The following is a 20,667-nucleotide window of genomic DNA, read 5'->3' as shown; positions in this document are numbered from 1 at the left end:
AGTTTAAGTTGCTGTTTGATCTCAGACGAGTTTAATTCAGTTTAAAGTGCCGTTTGATCTCGAATATTAAATCAGTTTAAAGTGCTGTCGGATCTTACATGAGTGTGAATTCAGGTTAAAGTAGTGTATGATTTTAGACGAGTGTGAATTCAGTTTAAAGTGCTGTCTGATCTCAAATGAATATTAAATCAGTTTAAGGTGCTGTCTGATCTCAGATGAGTATGAATTCAGTTTAAGGTGCTGTCTGATCTCAAATGAATATTAAATCAGTTTAAGGTGCTGTCTGATCATAGACGAGTGTGAATTCAGTTTAAGGTGCTGTCTGATCTCAGATGAATATTAAATCAGTTTAAGGTGCTGTCTGATCTCAGACGAGTGTGAATTTAGTTTATGGTGCTGTCTGATCTCAGATGAGTATGAATTCAGTTTAAGGTGCTGTTTGATCTCGAATATTAAATCAGTTTAAGATGCTGTCTGATCTTAGAGGAGTGTGAATACAGTTTAAGTGCAGTCTGATCTCAGACGAGTATGAATTCAGTTTAAAGTGCTGTCTGATCTCAAATGAATATTAAATCAGTTTAAGGTGCTGTCTGATCTTAGACGAGTGTGAATTCAGTTTAAAGTGCTCTCTGATCTTAGACGAGTGTGAATTTAGTTTAAAGTGCTGTCTGATCTTAGATGAGTATGAATTCAGTTTAAGGTGCTGTTTGATCTCAAATGAATATTAAATCAGCTTAAGGTGCTGTCTGATCTTAGACGAGTGTGAATTCAGTTTAAAGTGCTGTATTTTCTCAGATGAGTGTGAATTCACTTTAAGATGCTGTTTGATCTCAAATGAATATTAAATCAGTTTTAGGTGCTGTCTGATCTCAGACGAGCGTGAATTCAGTTTAAGGTGCTGTCTGATCTCAGATGAGTGTGAATTCAGTTTAAGGTGCTGTCTGATCATAGACGAGTGTGAATTCAGGTTAAAGTAGTGTATGATTTTAGACGAGTGTGAATTCAGTTTAAAGTTCTGTCTGATCTCAAATGAATATTAAATCAGTTTAAGATTCTATCTGATCTTAGACGAGTGTGAATTCAGTTTAAAGTGCTGTCTGATCTCAGACGAGTGTGAATTCAGTTTAAGGTGCTGTCTGATCTCAAATGAATATTAAATCAGTTTAAGGTGCTGTCTGATCTTAGACGAGTGTGAATTCAGTTTAAAGTGCTCTCTGATCTCAGATGAATATTAAATCAGTTTAAGGTGCTGTCTGATCTCAAATGAATATTAAATCAGTTTAAGGTGCTGTCTGATCTTAGACGAGTGTGAATTCAGTTTAAAGTGCTGTCTGATCTCAGACGAGTGTGAATTCAGTTTAAGGTGCTGTCTGATCTCAAATGAATATTAAATCAGTTTAAGGTGCTGTTTGATCTTAGATGAGTGTGAAGTCAGTTTAAAGTGCTCTCTGATCTTAGACAAGTGTGAATTTAGTTTAAAGTGCTGTCTGATCTTAGATGAGTGTGAATTCAGTTTAAGGTGCTGTTTGATCTCAAATGAATATTAAATCAGCTTAAGGTGCTGTCTGATCTTAGACGAGTGTGAATTCAGTTTAAAGTGCTGTATTATCTCAGATGAGTGTGAATTCACTTTTAGGTGCTGTTTGATCTCAAATGAATATTAAATCAGTTTTAGGTGCTGTCTGATATCAGACGAGCGTAAATTAAGTTTAAGGTGCTGTCTGATCTCAGATGAGTGTGAATTCAGTTTAAGGTGCTGTCTGATCATAGACGAGTGTGAATTCAGGTTAAAGTAGTGTATGATTTTAGACGAGTGTGAATTCAGTTTAAAGTTTTGTCTGATCTCAAATGAATATTAAATCAGTTTAAGATGCTGTCTGATCTTAGACGAGTGTGAATTCAGTTTAAAGTGCTGTCTGATCTTAGATGAGTGTGAATTCAGTTTAAGGTGTTGTTTGATCTCTAATGAATATTAAATCAGCTTAAGGTGCTGTCTGATCTTAGACGAGTGTGAATTCAGTTTAAAGTGCTGTATTATGTCAGATGAGTGTGAATTCACTTTAAGGTGCTGTCTGATCTCAGACGAGTATGAATTCAGTTTAAGGTGTTGCCTGATCTCATATGGGTTTATAAATTCAGTTTAATGTGCTGTCTGAAATCAGAAGGGTTTATGATTATAATATTTATAAAGATAAATAGTTTATAATTTATAGATGCAGTGTGATTTTAGGTAAGTTTAAAATTCTGCATGTGATGTAATCTGATCTCAGGTGAGTTTATATATTCTGCTCACGCAGCTGTCTGATCTCAGATGAGTTACATCCAGCCTCCATGCTGAAGGCGCATGAGGGTATCATCAGCACAGCCAAGCCCGCATCCGATGCATTTTTCACATAGACATGGGTGGATATTAGGCCTCCGTTTGCTGACTGCGCTGCTTTATCTTCCGTTTCCCTCCAGATCCTTGCAGCCCGACTGGAATATAATGGAAACAAGTCGTTTTCTCTATCAGTGGATAGTGAGAACATCATGTGTCAGCGCGCTCTACCAGCACTAGCCTGATGATGAGGATGATGGGAAGCTATCTGCTAACTCAAGGATGCTTTACTCCAAATAAACCTCCAACTCATGCATGCTCTCGATTTTACCTCATTTAACGGAACGCCGCTCATTTTTACCGATCAATCTGCAATCCTTTTAGCTTCGAAGAGGATATTTTATAAAGATTTGCAAATATTTTGACGTAGCTTCGCTAGCTAAGCAGCTGTTTGCTTGACATTCTGTGGATATTTTCAGCAAACAGAGGGATTTACAGCGAAATAACACACAAACCCGAGTGTAAATGAGACATATGGAGTACTGAGGGAATTCAGTCACAGAGCAGATTAAACGACACATCTTATCAAATGAAATGAACGGTCCGTAAATAAACGTCGCTTCATGAAAAAGTGGCCGCTGCCCAACAAACATTTTCTGAAAGCCTATTCGGCGACCAAATAAATTACGTTAAATAAAATATAGACAACTGAAAACTTAAATTCAACGTCGCTGAAATGGCTGAAGAGGCGTTTCCTTTACATTTTCTTGTGTGGAACAATCAATATCAAGAACTGGACCGAGAGCTTCTGAAACAGCAGGTGCACGGAACACTCTTTATTATTTTAAATCATGGGTTTTCCCCGTCTATTAATCCGGTTTGATTGTTGTTTTATGTGTGTGTGTATTTCAGCATGACATGCAGCGGCTGGATCCGCGCGGGCGCTCGCCGCTCGAGCTGTCAGTGTGTCTCGGGCACCTGGAGTCCACGCGCGTCTTACTGAGACACAACGCTGACCCCACACACAGCAGCACACAGGGGTGGACAGGTACACACGAACCATTACAATGCTTCCAATTGTATAGTGAATTTTTTTAGTGAATTGTGTCCAAAGCCCGTGTTAAGTTCCTCTATGGAACACAAAAGAAATTTGGACTTTTCCATCAATGATGAGCTTGTATTGTATTATATTTAAAATCTGGAACGAATGGAGGGGTCAGGTGGACCTCCTAACTGGACGCAGTAAAGTTCACCAAAACTATTTGGTAAGTTTTATATTGATACATTTATTTTTAAATGTAGGACTTTTAGGGTGAGAAAATGCTTAGTGTCAGTGTCAGCAACCTTTTGATACTACTTGATACTAGATGTTTTATAACTGGTTGTAGTTATCAAACACATCATTGTTTATAATGACAAGGCTGAGTTACCACCTCTGGTTAAAGGCACAATATGTAAGATTTTTGGTTTAAAATATCCAACAACCACTAGAACAATATTAAATATTTTGTTGACTTGTGTAGCCTACTTACATTATCCCAAATGCTTCCAAAAATGTTTAAATCCAGAGAAATAAGCCATTTTAACCAGGACATGGACCGTGTCCGTGTGTCACCTATCAAAGTCATCATACCCATGTTACCACCGGTTTCCGGTTTTATTTTGTAGAAACCATGTAAACACCAAAGGAGCTTTAATATATTATATTTTATTAGACAGATGAGCAACTGTTTGAATACATTCATTGCCAGAAAACTAATTATTATAGAGTTCAACACAGTTAGTCTTATTGTTTAAATTTGGTTTTCTTGATCAAGCGGCAACCTCCCGCGATCTCTCTTGAAGCCAATACGGAAGTAATGTAAACTGTAATTCCTTAACTGGCCACTAGAGGCAGGCTCCAGAAGGGAGCAGAATCTCATTGAGCCCCATGTTAAAATTCTCAACTTTAAAGCAGAAAAAAACATGTTTACAGCCTGGTACAAATTGTGGTTTTGGCTTATAATGCTAATTTTGATCTTCATGACAACTCTGAGGGGGGTGAATTTTTTTATAACTCATTCGTTTCCGTTATATAAAGCCTTAAGGTTCTGCATAATTAAGGGCGTGGTTACAGGTGGATAGCCATTTATCCGCCGTCTATAGTTATTGCGTCACCTCAGCTCCGCGCACATCCCGCCTTTTTGCCCATTTTCTGTTATCCGGGAGTGACACGCGTTGACTCGCTCACAAGATGGCAACGCCCAGCTCGCCCCTACTTTAAGCTTCAGAACGGCTTATCAGAATCCTATGGGTGACGTCACGGACACTACGTCCATATTTTTTTACAGTCTATGTTCTTGATTTACCGGGAGTACCGTGTTTTACCATGCCTGATATAAAGCTAGCTCACTGCAGTGTCTCATAGTTGCCACCGAGTGAACGTACAAAGTAGAATTATAACAACACTTTCAACACACTCGAATAATGTATGTAATATAAACAGCACTCGGTTCCCCACATACGCATGAGTGGAAAAAGCAGAAGCGATCATCTGTGGCATACTGTTTTGGTACTGTTATATTTAAATTCAGTAGTTGTTTAAATCTCTCAGTTTAATACAAATATATACTATAATCATTGCTCGAATGTTAAATCTCAATGTTCTTTTAAGCTTCTTTTATTTTAATGTTGTGCATATGTCAATTAATGTCTTAACATGCAGGAATTGATAAAAATAGGGAGACAGGGGTAGCTGCAGCTTGGAGTAATGGGCGTGGCAAGAGGTAGGGGCGTGTCAGGAGTAGGGCTGGGCGATATGACGAAATATATCGTCTGGACGATAGAAAATGTCTATCGTTTTATATAAGGCTCTATCGCTTACGCCACGATAAGGCGTTTACGGCAGAACTTTACGTCAAGATGCACCTCACGCCACGGCATGCCCATGCACGCTGCAATACATAAACAAACATGGAGAAAGACGGTAGTAGACGCGGTTCAGATCAGGGTAATTCTCAGAGTAATTATGCCAGAGTGGTGGCATAGCGCTCAAAACAAACTTCAGACACAGACGCTGCAACGGGCTTTTACGCGTGGCACACCATATAGCCATATATTGAAATATTTTAATGGCAGGTGTAGGGATGGCGAATTTGAAATAACAGCCGCGAGCCGCACTCCAGCTCTCTCTATCTCTCTCTCCCACACACACACACACATACACATGCACTGTCCTCCTAGCGCTACCGTCCACTCACGTCACTTTTTTAAAATCCCCCACAGCGCGAAACACGAGTCCCGCAAACGCGCCGCCGAGGAGCTTGTTTGTAATCTGAGGACAATGGCTCCTTAGTTTCGAAATGGTTTGGTCAAGGTGATGGCGTTTGTCTAGCGTAAGAAGCTCATTTGAAACATTGCCGCGGCTCATTTAAGAAAATGACAGCTCCGAAGAGACGTCGCGGCTTTAGTTCGAGGTAGTGCTAACAATAATAAAAAAAAGACGATCAACACCTTATGTGTTACCACTGAAATGTAGATATTTCCAAATGCAAGCCCATCTTAAGCGAAATGCACGCTTCATACCGTCGTCTGCTCTGGCTCTAACCTCGAGTGTTTAGCCTGTTTACTTTTTGCAAACCTTCTGAGCGCACAAACCCAAACGCTGTGACCTCGCGTCAAATGTTTTTATTGGTTTATTAAGTACAAACAGGCGAGTTATGGAAAATTGAGTGTGAGGAATATGTTCACTTCACACAAAAAGATTTTGGAATGAGATGGCTAACTGTAGTAGCGTTTAGTCCACTGTCTATAATAGCCTAATTTAGAGATCACTTTTCATTTTTTTTTAACCGACAACTTTGATCGATTAACGTTGATACGGTCAACCATCGGTCAAACGGTCATCGGTTAACATCCCTAGGCAGGTGTTAACTTTACCAACTGTCTTGCTTGAAAAAAAGGATCTAAATAAAATAAAAATGTAGTCCATACCTTTATTTGTTTTGTATATCATTTCAAACTGCATTTCCACATTGCAATTTTGTATAGACTATTCATAAACTGAATTAACAGAAAAATTGCTATATCGTTATGTATATCGTTATCGGGATATCAAATGAGCTATATCGGGATATGAATTTTTGGCCATATCGCCCAGCCCTAGTCAGGAGGTAGGGGGCGTGGTGAGAGGTTTCTCATTGGTCAAAGGAGCTTCCTCCTGGCGACTGCGTTGGCCAATCTGCAGTAACCACAGTTTTGTATGAATCAATGGAGGAATGAGTTTTGACTTAGAACACAAGCCTTTGATGACACATTCAACTGACGTTTTAAAAAAAATATTTTAAAAATGACTACTGAATAAATGTTTTTTGGATAAAATGTTGTTTGTTTTGTTTACTTGTTTAATGTCACTTAAAAGTAGTTTATTAAACCGGTTTTACTTCATTTTATATCATATGGTGAGTGTTTGATCAAACGTATGTAGGCCTTTATACAGCAAAAACATTTGCTGTACCATTATTATAAAAATAACATTACTTTTAGTTTGTATGTACTTTAAATTAAAGTACAAAATTAGTATGACTTTAATAGTGTCAGGAGACATTTTTATCTTTAAAACAATAATTTGTTTTTTAATTATTTTTTATTTTATTATTTAGTTCAAGTACAGACATTTCAAGTATAATACAATAAAAAACGATTAATACAAAGCATTGTAAATACAGCTCAAAATGTGTAAATGAGAGAATAACAATAACAAGTATAAAATGAACAATACACATAAATACAAAAATCTAAGTTTATGAATCAAGGTAGAAAACTTTTTGTTTTGTGATCTCATGTTTGAAAAGGTTTCAAAGCATACTGTGAGATCAGTCTTATAAAAGGTAATATAGGAAAGGGTTCTTTTATTTGTGTCATACATATAAAACTTCGGCAAAATGTTTTTTTTTTAAGTTTTTCAAAAAAAATGTGGGATTTGGAAACAAAGTAAAATGTCATGAGGTTCTAAATTCTAATACTAGGAATTTTAGGAATATCTATTTTAAAGTCAGTCCAAAATGAAATAGAAAAAGGGCAATACAAAAATAAATTTTTAATATATTCAAGTGATGTGTTAAAAAATGACTTTTTTAATGATTGATCCTAAAAAAGTCGCGGTGGCGATGACGTCACGTAACCGGCGCCATACAGAAGGTTTCGAACATAACATACTTTTGAATGTATTCTTAATATCATTATTGATTTTTTACAGTGAAAGAAATGTATTTCGTCTTGTAGAATTATTTGTGTAATTATAGTGATTCAGTTTATGGCTCGCTTTTATGCAGATCAGGAAGCTTTTCGCGTCCTGGTCATAGACTGTAAAAAGACCTCACTTTGCTTTAGCGGAAGAGAATGAAGAAATATGTGTCGTCCATATTTTTGACAGCCTATGGTTTCTTTGAATGAAGAAGGAAGAGGCAGATGATTCGCTGTGGAGACCCCTGAAGGGAACAGCCCTAAATACACCTAGAGAGTAGTTGAGAAACTGACATAACAAAATACATTACAAATATTTTTTATCTCGGGTTTACGCAACTGCATATAATAATAAAATAATGTGCAAACGTCAGTCGTAATTCCCTATTCACTTGAGAAAGAGCTGTTATTGCATTCAGGAGAATATATTTTTTATTAATTCCTCAGAAAAGACAAAAACAAATTAATACAGGTCTGAATCCCACAGAGGACAAAATGAATAATTAAGTGTATAATTTAACTTTTTCTAGTTTTCCCAACTCACGTGTAGCTGACATAGGCCAGTAAGAGCTGTGTGTAAACCCCACTCCCCTGATCTCAAGAGGCGCTCTAGTGACTGATGCTAGAGGCTGCGGTCTTTAGCCTCCTTATTAAAGCGCCCACCTCCCATGCCAGTGACCCAGGTTTAAATCCCGCTCGGAGCAGGTTGAGTGGGATTGGTTACATTTAGTGCCGTGACGGATAGGAGTGAGGTTTAAGGGGGTGAGTGTAACCGACATAGACCTCACTTCTCTGATCTTAAGAGACGCTCTATTGACAAACGCTAGTGGCTGCGTTAGTGCCCCTGCCTCCCATGCCGGAGACCACGGTTCGAATCCCGCTCGGAGCGGGTCAAGTAGGACCTGTTGCATGTGCATCTTTAGTATATATCATGGGGGCAGGCCAGTGGTGATGGCAGTGTTGAATTATGTGTGCAGTTTTGCAGGAAGCAGTGAGCACGGGAGACCCTGAGCTGGTGCAGCTGGTCCTTCAGTACAGAGACTTCAGAAGAGCCACAGAGAGACTGGCTGGTATTCCTGAGCTACTGAGCAAACTCAGACAGGTGATGCACATGCACACGTACACCCTGATTGAAGGTGCATTTGATGTCCGTTCACTGGGTAGATCCAGCCTTTGTAAAACCTCACAGGCTTCATTATTCTCATTATCAACACATAAAGGAATAACACAAATTAACTAACAGATAAATAATTAATAACAATTATACAACTGCTCTTATATACGTAAATCCAAACTTTATTGCAAATAGCGGCTACAAGATTGTAAACTGTATTACCACCCAGCTCTATATATAAAGTTGGATATACATGTATATTATATCCAATTTTATCCGCATACATATAATACTAACCATGGAAAGCAATATATTCTAGTACGTAACAAATCTCAACTGCTTGATTGTTTGTATCTTCGCAAAATGTAACAGTATTATCACCCATCTCTAATCTGCTAAATGAGATAAGGCATTAAAATGCTATAAACATTAACATCGTGATTGTGTGCATTGTGAAATGTGCTATATAAATATACAAAAATCATGTTGTCTTTTTCTGCATGCAGGCACGCGATTTCTATGTGGAGATGAAATGGGAATTTACTAGCTGGGGTAAGTTGAAGAACTAAAATTTTCGGAAAGACCCACAAACGCTTTCACTATAGATCGCTACTGTCCCACCAATGACAGCCTAGATTGCAACTTAACCGTTTCAGCACCACAGATGTGGACAGCTCCTGTGATCAATTGCTCGACATTCAGTTGTTATTCTGTTTCAGTTCCTCTAGTGTCGAAAGTTTGTCCAAGCGATGTGTATCGTGTATGGAAAAGCGGTTCATGTTTGAGGGTGGACACCACTTTATTGGGCTTTGAGCACATGACCTGGCTTAAGGGCCGACGCAGCTACATCTTCAAAGGTGGAGGTGAGTCTTTAAAGTGGCCTTGATTTAGTTGAATTAACTTACTAGAATAGGTTTTCATGCTTGACACATTATTTTTCACATAATTTACATTGTTGCAGCACCTTTCTTCCCAGTCTGTCAGTAATGCTCTCTCTCTATGAAAGACCCTCCTTCTGAAAAGTGTGCTCTGATTGGTCAGCTGGACTGGTGTGTTGTGATTGGTCAATTGCTTCGAGCATGTTTCCGAAATGTCACGCCCCTTACCATAACCGACAGTTTTGACACACTTCTAATGCAACTAATCCAGGCGTCGCTTCTATTTTGCATGTGACTTGGGTGGGAATTATTTAAATGTGGATTGTTGGGATGTTCCTGGGAGAAAACTCAAGACTACAATCGCAGTGTTTCAGGGAGTTCAGAAACACTCTGCACTAATATAGAGAACACAATGGGGCAAAACAATATTTAGTCAGCCACCAATTGTGCAAGTTCTCCCACTTAAAAAGATGAGAGGATTGTAATTTTCATCATAGGTACACTTCAGCGATGAGAGACAGAATCAATCTGTCTGGTTTTTAAAGAATTTATTTGCCAATTATGGTGAAAAATAAGTATTTGGTCAATAACAAAAGTTAATCTAAATACTTTGTTAAATACCCTTTGTTGGCAATAACAGAGGTCAAACATTTTCTTCAAGTTGCCACAGATTACACACTGTAGCTGATAGTTTGGCCCATTCCTCCATCCCCTATAGAGCAAACCAAACAGAACTTTTGGGGCTGACGCTGGGCAACTCCTTCCAAATATTTTCTCTGGGGTTGAGATCTGGAGACTGGCTAGGCCACTCCAGGACCTTGAAATGGTTCTTACGAAGCCACTCCTTCGTTGCCCGGGCGGTGTGTTTGGGATCATTGTCATGCTGAAAGACCCAGCCTTGTTTCATCTGCATTACCCTTGCTGATGGAAGGAGGTTTTACTCAAAATCTCACAATATATGCCCCCATTCATTCTTTCCTTTACACGGATCAGTCATCCCTTGGTCCCTTTGCAGAAAAACAGCCCCAAAGCATGTTTCCACCCCCCTGTTTCACAGTAGGTATGGTGCAATTCAGCATTCTTTTTCCTCAAAACACAACAAGTTGGGTTTTTACCAAAAAGTTATATTTTGGTTTCATCTGACCATATGACATTCTCCCAATCCTCTTCTGGATCATCCAAATGGTCTCTAGCAAACTTTAGACGGGCCCGAACATGTACTGGCTTAAGCAGGGGGACACATCTGGCACTGCAGGATTTGCGTAGTGTGTTACTGATGGTAGCCTTTGTTACTTTGGTCCCAGCTCTCTGCAGGTCATTCTCTAGGCCCCCCCGTGTGGTTCTGGGATTTTTGCTCACTGTTCTTGTGATCACTTTGACCCTACAGGGTGAGATCTTGCGTGGATCCCCAGATCGAGGGAGATTATCAGTGGTCTTGTATGTCTTCCATTTTCTAATAATTGCTCCCACTGTTGGTTTCTTCATACCAAGCTGCTTACCTTTATTGCAGATGTAGTCTTTCCAGCCTGGTGCAGGTCTACAATTTTGTTTCTAGTGTCCTTTGACAGCTCTTTGGTCTTGGACATAGTGGAGTTTGGAGTCTGACTGTTTAAGGTTGTGGACAGGTGTCTTTTATACTGATAACGAGTTCAAACAGGTGCCATTAATAATAAGGTAATGCGTGGAGGACAGAGGAGCCTCTTAAAGAAGTTACAGGTCTGAGAGAGCCAGAAATCTAGCTTTTTTGTAGGTGACCAAATACTTATTTTTCACCATAATTTGCAAATAAATTCTTTAAAAATCAGACAATGTGATTTTGGGGATTTTTTTCCCATTCTGTCTCTCATAGTTGAAGCGCATCTATGATGAAAATTACAGGCCTCTCTCATCTTTTTCAGTGTGAGAACTTGCACAATTGGTGGCTGACTAAATTATTTTTTGCCCGACTGTAACTCCCTTTGGAGTAACTTTGTGACTTTGCAGAACTTTTTTCATGCTGAAACAGCAACATTACACAATGAAGAAAGTTGAAAATGTAACTAAGTTTAATAGGTCCTCTTCAACACACACTCAAGCAGGGTGCACATGCAGAGTTCAGGGGTTTGAAGAGGCTTGTGTTTTGTAGAGAGTGGGGCATTAGTGATGGAGGTGGACCACGAGAAGCAGGTGGTGTATACAGAACCGCTGTCTCTGTCTCCACGCGACACTCCCTCACTGCTCGCCGCCATGCTGCCCTCACAAGAAAACACGGCCCAGAGACTCACCTCTCCTATAGTGTCCACTCATCTCAACACACGCAACATTGCCTTTGAGAGGTACAGGAAGAACATTTCCCACAGATATTAATTACTCTGAGTCTGTAAGGAATGGATACCTAATTCTCTGTTCTGCCCTGACTGTAGAAATAAGTCTGGAATTTGGGGATGGCGCTCAGAGAAGACGGAGGTTGTGAGTGGATATGAAGCAAAGGTGGGTCTAATTTCACTTTAAGCATTTTAATAGGCCTATAAATATACAGTGAGTGATTTGTGAGAAACTCTGTTGATATTTGAAATCAACATCCAAACAAACAGCCCTCACTTTATTGCTCCACCCCTCACGAACGCTAATAGCTGGTGCGTAATTCAGTGTGAGTATGGATAAATCAGCTGTCATTACAGCATATCTTAAAAAACAATGAGAAAACACAAAACACATATTGAGTAGAAACAGAGGGATTTCTGGCAGAAATATCCAAAAGCTCTACAATACATCCAGAACAACGCTGCAAGCGTCCTTATGAGAGTCCGTAAATATGATCACATCCCATTCTACACTCACTGCACTGGCTCCCTGTTTCGTCTACAAAATCCTCCTGCTCATAATTGCATCACCGGACATGCACCACCAGATCTTCAAGAACTCAACACTTTGAAATCCTCCACCTGCACCCTCAGATCGTCAGGCCACATGCTTCTTCCGTTCCCCAACACCAGGCTTCGTACCGCGGCTTTGGAACCACCTTCCCTGTGAGCTGAGAGCAGTACAGAGCCTGGACCAATTTAAAGCAGAACTGAAGACTTTTCTGTTCAGAAAGGCTTTTATTTGTTGATTGTTTTTATTATTCTATATTTTTACTTTTTATTCATTTTTCCCCCGTCTTTTTTACATTGTAGTATTATTATTAAACAAAGCAACCGTTTTCAAGCCTTCCCGCTTTGGTCTCTCCAGCGCTGGAAAGCTATTCTAATATTAACCTGATCGTAACCATGGTTGAATTGTTCTGAATATAAGACGTTTTTTTTCTCTTAGAAACAGATTCATCTTAAGTTCAGGGTCTGGACTTTTACATCAATAATACACCCTTTTTTTGTAATGTCTCTCAGCCATCTACAGTATTTCTTCAAATCTCCCTCTTGCTCACTCTCTCTCCTCCCCCATCAAAAGAAGATACACCCCTACTTCTGATTGGCTACAAGTGTGTTGTGGTGCTCCATGGATTGGTCCAATCCACTTAGATTTTTTTATCCTATTTACACACCCAGGACTATGTACAAACAATGTACAATATAGTTTTTGTTTGTTTTAAAGCATTGATTTAAATGTTCAGAAATCTCCTAGTGCACCTTTAACTTAGCCTGACGTGGTCATACTCAATTCTAGTCAGAATATGAGTCTGAAACTGCTCCATTGGGCTGTGATTATGGGGCGTGTTTCAACCGAACCAGGAAAGACCTCAATTGGATAGACCTACAACCAATCAGAGCAACGAAGCGACGCATTGTCAAATGTCAACATAGTTCAACTGCACTGTGTTGCTAAGTCCGCGTTTTTTCCCCCGCGGGTTGTTTTCTATGTCCGCGGGTTGAAGCGACTATTATGTGATATATAGACCCATGAGTGCGAATTTTAGCAGGCAACCTTACCAAAATAACACACATTTTACCCCCAAACGCCATTTTCCCCCAGAGAACCCCCCGAGAAGCTATTGTTTTGGGCTAGTAGTTGGCGGGTTTTGTTGTAAAAACTTGGCAACCCTGTCTGCACACGCGCTGAAATCAGGCTGGAATAAACGATCTTTGCCGGTGTTGTAGAAATTTTTTTTTTTAATACCTACCCAACATTATCATCATTTCTGAGAGAAATTTTGAAGGTGAATGCATATACAAACAAGTTCTTCGTTCGAACAAATATAATCCAAGCCCCTTTGATGACGTGGATGATTACGTTACTGTTGATCATCTGTCCGTTATCATCTAAAGCCCACCCTGATGATTTCATTGGTCTGAACAGTTTCTGTTCGGAGATAATTACTCCTCTATGGATCCAGACCGAACTGCCCGACCTAAACATTTTGTGGGCGAGGCTAAGTTCGGCTGGCATCCAGGCTACCTTTAACTCTGAGTCCCGCTGAAAACATCTGTGCACCGGGACTACCTAATTGCTTTTTTTAATTATATAATTGTAGGTTTACAGTGCTTGTAATGTGGAGTTAGTGACACGCTCTCGGACTGAACACCTTTCTGATCAGGACAAGTCTAGGAGTAAAGGTACAAAAACCCATACAGACAGTCAATTTAACTAATAAATATACATTCTGAGACAGTGTTTGAAATGTGTTGTCCTTTTGTACGTCACCTTCTACACGCTCCTGGCCTCCTCTGTGCTTTCAGGATCTAGAACTCCTCTACAGTCGTTCCTCGGTATTGCGGAGCAGCACATCTCTAGTACTGGGGTGAGGGTGATCAGTGGTCACTTGCATGTCATTTTTGTTTTTATTGACATTTTCAATATATTTAACTATATATTTTAACTATAATTTAAAAAAAAAAGACAAATTAATCATATATTTAGAAATTACATTAACAAAGTAATTTAAATGAAATCATTTCATTGTTAAATGATTATTAAATGACTATAATAATTTAAAACATAACAAAATAACACATAAAAAAGAATAGTAATAAACATAAACTACCATTCATATTTTGGGGTTAGGACATTTTAAGACATTTATAATCGTCTTATATAATTTCAGATAAATTCTGCTCTTTAAATACGTTCTATTTATCAAATAATTGTGGGAAAATGTATCACAAAAGGATATTAAACAGCACAACAATAAGAATTGTTTCTTGAGCTCCAAATTTAGAATGTGGCACTGAAGACTGGACTAATAATACTAAAAATTCAGCTTTGCATCACAGAAATAAATGACATTAAAAATATTTTACAGTTATTTCAAATTGTAATAATATTTCATACTATTATCTTTTTACTGTATTTTTATCAAATAAATGCAGCTAACACTGATTCATTTGTATATTGTGTTTGTAGAGTCAGGTTTCTCAGTGCGCTAGTCCCCATAATCCAACAGCTATCACAGCAGAGGAGTACTTCGATGCAGAGTTTAACCTGAACGGCAGAGATATTGGGCGGCCCATTGAGCTTACCAGCAAAGTGCAGAGGTACTGTCTCTATGGCAACTCCATGCCTGAACAGTGTTTGTACGTGAATTAAGATTATGTTGTTTGTCTCTTTACCTTTGTCTGTCTCTTTTAGGTTTAAAGCCACTCTGTGGTTGAGTGAAGTTCATCCTCTCTCGCTGGCTGAGCAGGTGACGCCCATCATTGACCTCATGGCCATATCTAACGCCCACTTTGCCAAGCTGCGTGATTTCATCACCCTACGCCTACCACCTGGCTTTCCTGTAAAGATAGGTGAGAAGAAGAGACACATCTAGTTGAATACAGTCTTAAACTCAACATGATTTCTTAATACATGTTAATTGTCTTATTAACTTTTCATCTGTGCAAATTAAATTTGTCCTTGATATCTTATTCAAAAGTTTTTTTTTATGTGAGAATATCCTGTTTTACTCAGAAATACACCAAAAACAGTTGCCAATGCAATACATATGTTTTTCCCAGATATTATCTTCCGTGTAGGGTGTTTGTGTATGTAAAAGGTCTGAAAGTTTAAATGTCAAAGTGCAAATAAATTGATTTATTGTCTCTTAAAAGAAAGAACCGATTCTGAACTGCCTGAAACAAGTCACCAGTAATTCCAGTCTTACTTCCTTTTTGAATAATTTATTTGTATAATGCCAGATCTTGATTGGCTGCCTGTGAATGACGTCTACTTTGACCACTAAAACACTGTAATTGTTGCTGAGGTCTGGAAGAGTTTGGTCTGTGTTGTAATGTCGAGACAAACATTGTTTTCAGCACTGTTAAAGCAAATCCACTTTGTTTGCACTTCCAAAGAATGAGGGCTCGCGCTGGTATTGATATGGTAAAACCGACGCCATCGTTACTGTTCACAGTGTATCAAGTGTTGAGAAAGATCCGGAGCTGAAATTCAGACATGCATATGGACGTTTAGTTTCCTACGTGCGGCATAAGCAGTTGACCAATCACAACAGACTGGACCATCTGACCAATCAGATCAGAGTAGACCAATCACAACAGACTGGACCATCTGACCAATCAGAGCAGAGACCAATCACAACAGACTGGACCATCTGACCGAGCAGAGTAGATCAATTACAACAGACTGGACCATCTGACCAATCAGAGCAGAGACCAATCACAACAGACTGGACCATCTGACCAATCAGAGCAGAGTAGACCAATCACAACAGACTGGACCATCTGACCAATCAGAGCAGAGTAGATCAATTACAACAGACTGGGCCATCCGACCAATCAGAGCAGAGACCAATCACAAGGTTTTAGAGACTAAGTCCTTTATTGAAATGTTTTAAAGAGCTGATGCTACACTGTTTATTATAAGAAAATGAAAGTGTTTTTTTGACCTTGCATGCATGTGAACCTGTTGTAGGAGGCACAATTAGGGACCTGTAAAATAGCATAACAGGGCACTTTAAATTAACTTAAATCTTGTCCTTACTTGTAGAAATTCCTCTCTTCCACGTGTTGAATGCTCGAGTGACATTCAGCAATCTGTGTGGATGTGACGAGCCGGTCAGTTCTGTTACTGTCCAATCTCCAGAAGGACCCACAGAGGCTGGTATGCATCTCTTCTGTTCAGGTCCAAAGTTCCTCTGGCTGTAACTGTGCTGGCTATTCACCCTCGCCTCGCTGCTTTCAGGTCAGACACCTCCTCCTCTGCAGTGTGAAATAGACCCGTCTGTGTTTGAGCCTCCTCCAGAGTACACCACACTTGGACCAGGCCGCAGTGAACCGATGAGAGACGAGGATGATAATTTACTCCAGTTCGCCATACAGCAGAGCCTGCTGGACGCGGGAACGGAGAGTGACCAGGTATTGGCATCTATCAGATGGTATTTCCATGGACTGATGTATATTGCACTTCCTCGATCTGGCAAGCTCTATTCTGATTGGCTGGCTGTACTTAAAGGGGAACTTCAGCGCTAGGAAGATGAATCTGTATTTAAACTGAGTCATTAATGTAGTAGAAATGTGAAAATATTTTTGAATTTCATGCCTTCTAGACTGAGAAAAGACAGACAATGTATTTTTTATCATGGGGATAAAAAGACAACAATTCCCAGAATGCTTCGCTGCCCTATGAAGCAACTCCCAAAGCCACGGCTACTGGAGTACTGGATCACTTTCCCACCGTGTTCATTGTTTAAAAAAAAAAAAAAAAAAAAACATATATATATATATATATTATAGCATGATAAGCACATTTTCTACAAATTTTCCAATCAAAATAATTTTGCTTACTTTTTTGTCACACCATATACATGTAGTATTTTTTTTCAATTATTATTTAATTGAATTGAGTCCCTATAGCATTTGAATTATCTAGCTTTTTTCTTTTACTTTAATGCAAAAACGAAACATACCATGATTAGCCACTACAGATATTTTCACAGTAGCATTTTTAACAAAATAAGCCACATATTAACCAGCCACCATAACTAATTATATAATTAATCATTTATATATATATATATATATATATATATATATATATATATATATATATATATATATATATATATATATATATATATATATATATATATATATATATATACACACACCATCTTTTGAGATGGAGATTATTCACAACGGACATGTTTGTAATCATTTCAGTGCTCAAACATGTTGTTAATGCGACAGGAACAGATCTAAGTAGATGCTAAAATCAAGACTCAACTGAAGCAATAGTCCAGTCAAGTCACCTTCATTTATACAGTGCTTTATAGATTTATGATAACAGGAAAATGACGCATATCGACTGTTGTTCAGCGGATCAGTGATTAATTATTATTGTCTAATTAATCGTAATTAGTCAATACTAAACATTTTGCAGACGTTAGCTTTCCATCATTTCCTCCACTGCTTTCCACCCACTCCCTAATTTCTCTTTGTTTTCCTGTGTTTCTGTAGGTGACCATATGGGAAGCTCTCACTAACACTCGTCCAGTTTCTCAGCCTCCGCTTTATGAGGAGGACTCTCAGCTTGAGAGGTGTGTGTGTGTGTGTGTGTGTGTGTGTGTGTGTGTGTGTGTGTGTGTGTGTGTGTGTGTGTGTGTGTGTGTGTGTGTAAATCAATAACAGTGTGTGAGGATGTGCATATCAGTTGTTCGGCTGCTTTGAAATACGACTTTGTGTCTGATAGGGCGATTCAGGAATCTCTGTCTTTGTCACTGGCTGGAGGGGAGAGTGGAGAGTCAGATCCTAGCCTGCCGTTATCCCCATCTGATCCCGCCCTCAACTCTCCTCCGTGTTACAGCTCACTAGTCGAGCCTCGGGTGCCGGGAGCCTTTGCTGTGGCCACCAGTTTTGATGAACAGCTACGCATGGCAATGGAGCTTTCATGCAGAGAACAAGAGGAGTTAGATAGGTACGAATGATGAAGGAGTCCTATAGATACATATGACAAGAACATTTACTACACATTTCATCATCTTAAGAGAAATGTTTTTATTTTTTTTTTATTTTGATATATACAACATAAGAACATTTACTGCACATTTTAACCTGAGAAAATTTCGTTTTGTTCCGTTTTTTTGTAAATACTATATATATATATATATATATATATATATATATGACAAGAAAATTTACTACACATTTTTCATCCAAGAGAAAAATTGTGGTTTGTTCAGTTAATTTAATTTAATTGTATATTGTTGCGCTATATAACTACAACATAAGAACATTACAGATTTTTCATCCAAGAGAAAATGTTTTTGTTTTGTAAGCTGTATACAACAAGAAAATGTCTTACAAGTTACTTTATTTCTTCCCCTTTTCACTTGCAGCATTTCAGTGGGGCAAAAAGTATTTAGTCAGCCACCAATTGTACAAGTTCTCCCACTTAAAAAAGAGAGAGGCCTGTAATTTAGAGAGAGGCCTGTCATCATAGGTACACTTCAACTATGAGAAACTATCCAGAAAATCACATTATCTGATTTTTAAAGAATTTATTTGCAAATTATGGTGGGGAATAAGTATTTGGTCAATAACAAAAGTTAATCTCAATACTTTGTTATATACCCTTTGTTGGCAACGACAGAGGTTTCTGTAAGTCACCACAAGGTTTTTATATACTGTTGCTGGTAGTTTGGCCCATTCCTCCATGCAGATCTCCTCTAGAGCAGTGATGTTTTGGGCCGTCGCTGGGCAACATGGATTTTCAACTCCCTCCAAAGACTTTCTATGGGGTTAAGATCTGGCTAGGCCACTCCAGGACCTTGAAATGCTTCTTACGAAGCCATTCCTTCATTGCCCCAGCAGGTGTGTTTGGGATCATTGTCATGCTGAAAGACCCAGCCACGTTTCATCTGCAATGCTCTTGCTAATGGAAGGGGTTTTTACTCAAAATCTCATGATACATGGCCCCATTCATTCTTTCCTTTACAGGGATCAGTCGTCCTGGTCCCTTTGCAGAAAACAGCCCCAAAGCATATTTCCACCCCCGTGCTTCACACTAGGTATGGTGCAATTCAGCATCCTTTGACAGCTCTTTAATAGAGCTGTAGTAATAATAAGGTAATGCGTGGAGGACAGAGGACCCTCTTAAAGAAGTTACAGGTCTGAGAGAGTCAGAAATCTAGCTTTTTTGTGGGTGACCAAATGCTTATTTTCCACCATCATTTGCAAATAAATTATTTAAAATCAGACAATGTGATTTTCTGGATTTTGTTTTCTCATTCTGTCTCTCATAGTTGAAGTGTACCTATGATGAAAATGAGAGGCCTCTCTCATCTTTTTAAGTTGGAGAACTTGCCCCACAATTACATCCCCCCCCCCCGTGTAAAAAAATGGCAAAACGCATAAAGGCTTCTGTTTTTTAGTTGAAAGTGGTGTCATGTAAACGGCTCCCTTAATGTGAGAGATTTTCCACATACCACATCATCTTATGACAGAGAATAAACTTAACTATTCAAATGAATATAAAAGATGTGAAACAGTTAATGTTCCTCCTCATTTGTATCAGCCAATAACATTCCTCTTTTGTTCCCTAAAGGACGAGGAGGGAAGAGGAAGAAGAGCTGGAGAGGATACTACAGCTGTCTCTCACAGAGAAGTAACTGTAGCAATGCTTGATGTGGGTTTAAAAGTGTAATTTATTGGTTGTGTTTTTTTCTGCAATTTTAAATTATTCTTCTTATAGATTCATCACTCTTTATTTATTTTCCAAAATAATAAAGATGGGATAGCCAGAGGAATTGGAGAGAGTGTGTGTGCTAAAACTAAAACAATTCATAAGAGATGATAAAACATGGCATGAAAATGTGAATGATATCCTCTCAGTTTCACTGTCTTTTGAGTGATAAAAGGTCCACTTCAACTTCATTGTATATGATAAAGATGAAAATGTGAATATAAATGATAAATATTGATGAGTATAATGCATAAAGGTAAAGTACTGAAAATACTATGGCATACAATAATGGGTTTACGTATGGTGGATGATAACATGAAAGTATAAGTATTAAATGTTGACAAACGTTCACAGCAATGATCTCTGTTATGGCGTTTTTGTGTGCATGGAGAAGCGACCATCTAAGATGTAGACAGCAGAGTAAGAAACTGACTGAAACACTTAAATATATTGGTATCAACGATGTAAAGGGGGTTGGGGTAGCCTTAGGCTTCAGAAAAGCTGCTATCCACACAGATCTGAATCTGCACACACAGTACGTGTGA

General features: G+C 38.7%; 1 protein-coding gene across 1 annotated transcript; it reads left to right on the top strand.

The window, feature by feature from the left end:
• The first annotated feature begins 2,305 nt into the window (after positions 1 to 2,305).
• Positions 2,306 to 20,479, top strand: ankrd13d (ankyrin repeat domain 13 family, member D). Its single transcript, XM_067457931.1, has 16 exons — positions 2,306 to 3,137; positions 3,230 to 3,365; positions 8,518 to 8,642; positions 9,161 to 9,206; positions 9,374 to 9,517; positions 11,658 to 11,847; positions 11,935 to 12,001; positions 13,980 to 14,061; positions 14,185 to 14,246; positions 14,849 to 14,979; positions 15,074 to 15,231; positions 16,430 to 16,543; positions 16,625 to 16,797; positions 17,899 to 17,978; positions 18,131 to 18,355; positions 19,985 to 20,479. Exons 1-16 carry the CDS (start codon positions 3,054 to 3,056, stop codon positions 20,046 to 20,048), a joined length of 1,881 nt encoding a protein of 626 aa, XP_067314032.1. The 5' UTR covers positions 2,306 to 3,053; the 3' UTR covers positions 20,049 to 20,479.
• The last annotated feature ends 188 nt before the right edge of the window (positions 20,480 to 20,667 follow it).

This window comes from Pseudorasbora parva, chromosome 11 (genome assembly GCF_024679245.1).
Source record: "Pseudorasbora parva isolate DD20220531a chromosome 11, ASM2467924v1, whole genome shotgun sequence".
Taxonomy (NCBI): domain Eukaryota; kingdom Metazoa; phylum Chordata; class Actinopteri; order Cypriniformes; family Gobionidae; genus Pseudorasbora; species Pseudorasbora parva.
Note: the sequence above shows the minus strand (reverse complement) of the source record. Positions and strands in the feature narration are given on the sequence as shown.

Excerpts from the sequence above, each read along its gene's own strand:
- ankrd13d (XM_067457931.1), top strand. The coding sequence starts at position 3,054 with ATGGCTGAAGAGGCGTTTCCTTTACATTTTCTTGTGTGGAACAATCAA. Across the intron at positions 9,518-11,657 it reads CTACATCTTCAAAGGTGGAG|AGAGTGGGGCATTAGTGATG; the intron begins GTGAGTCTTTAA and ends TGTGTTTTGTAG. Across the intron at positions 15,232-16,429 it reads TGGCTTTCCTGTAAAGATAG|AAATTCCTCTCTTCCACGTG; the intron begins GTGAGAAGAAGA and ends CCTTACTTGTAG.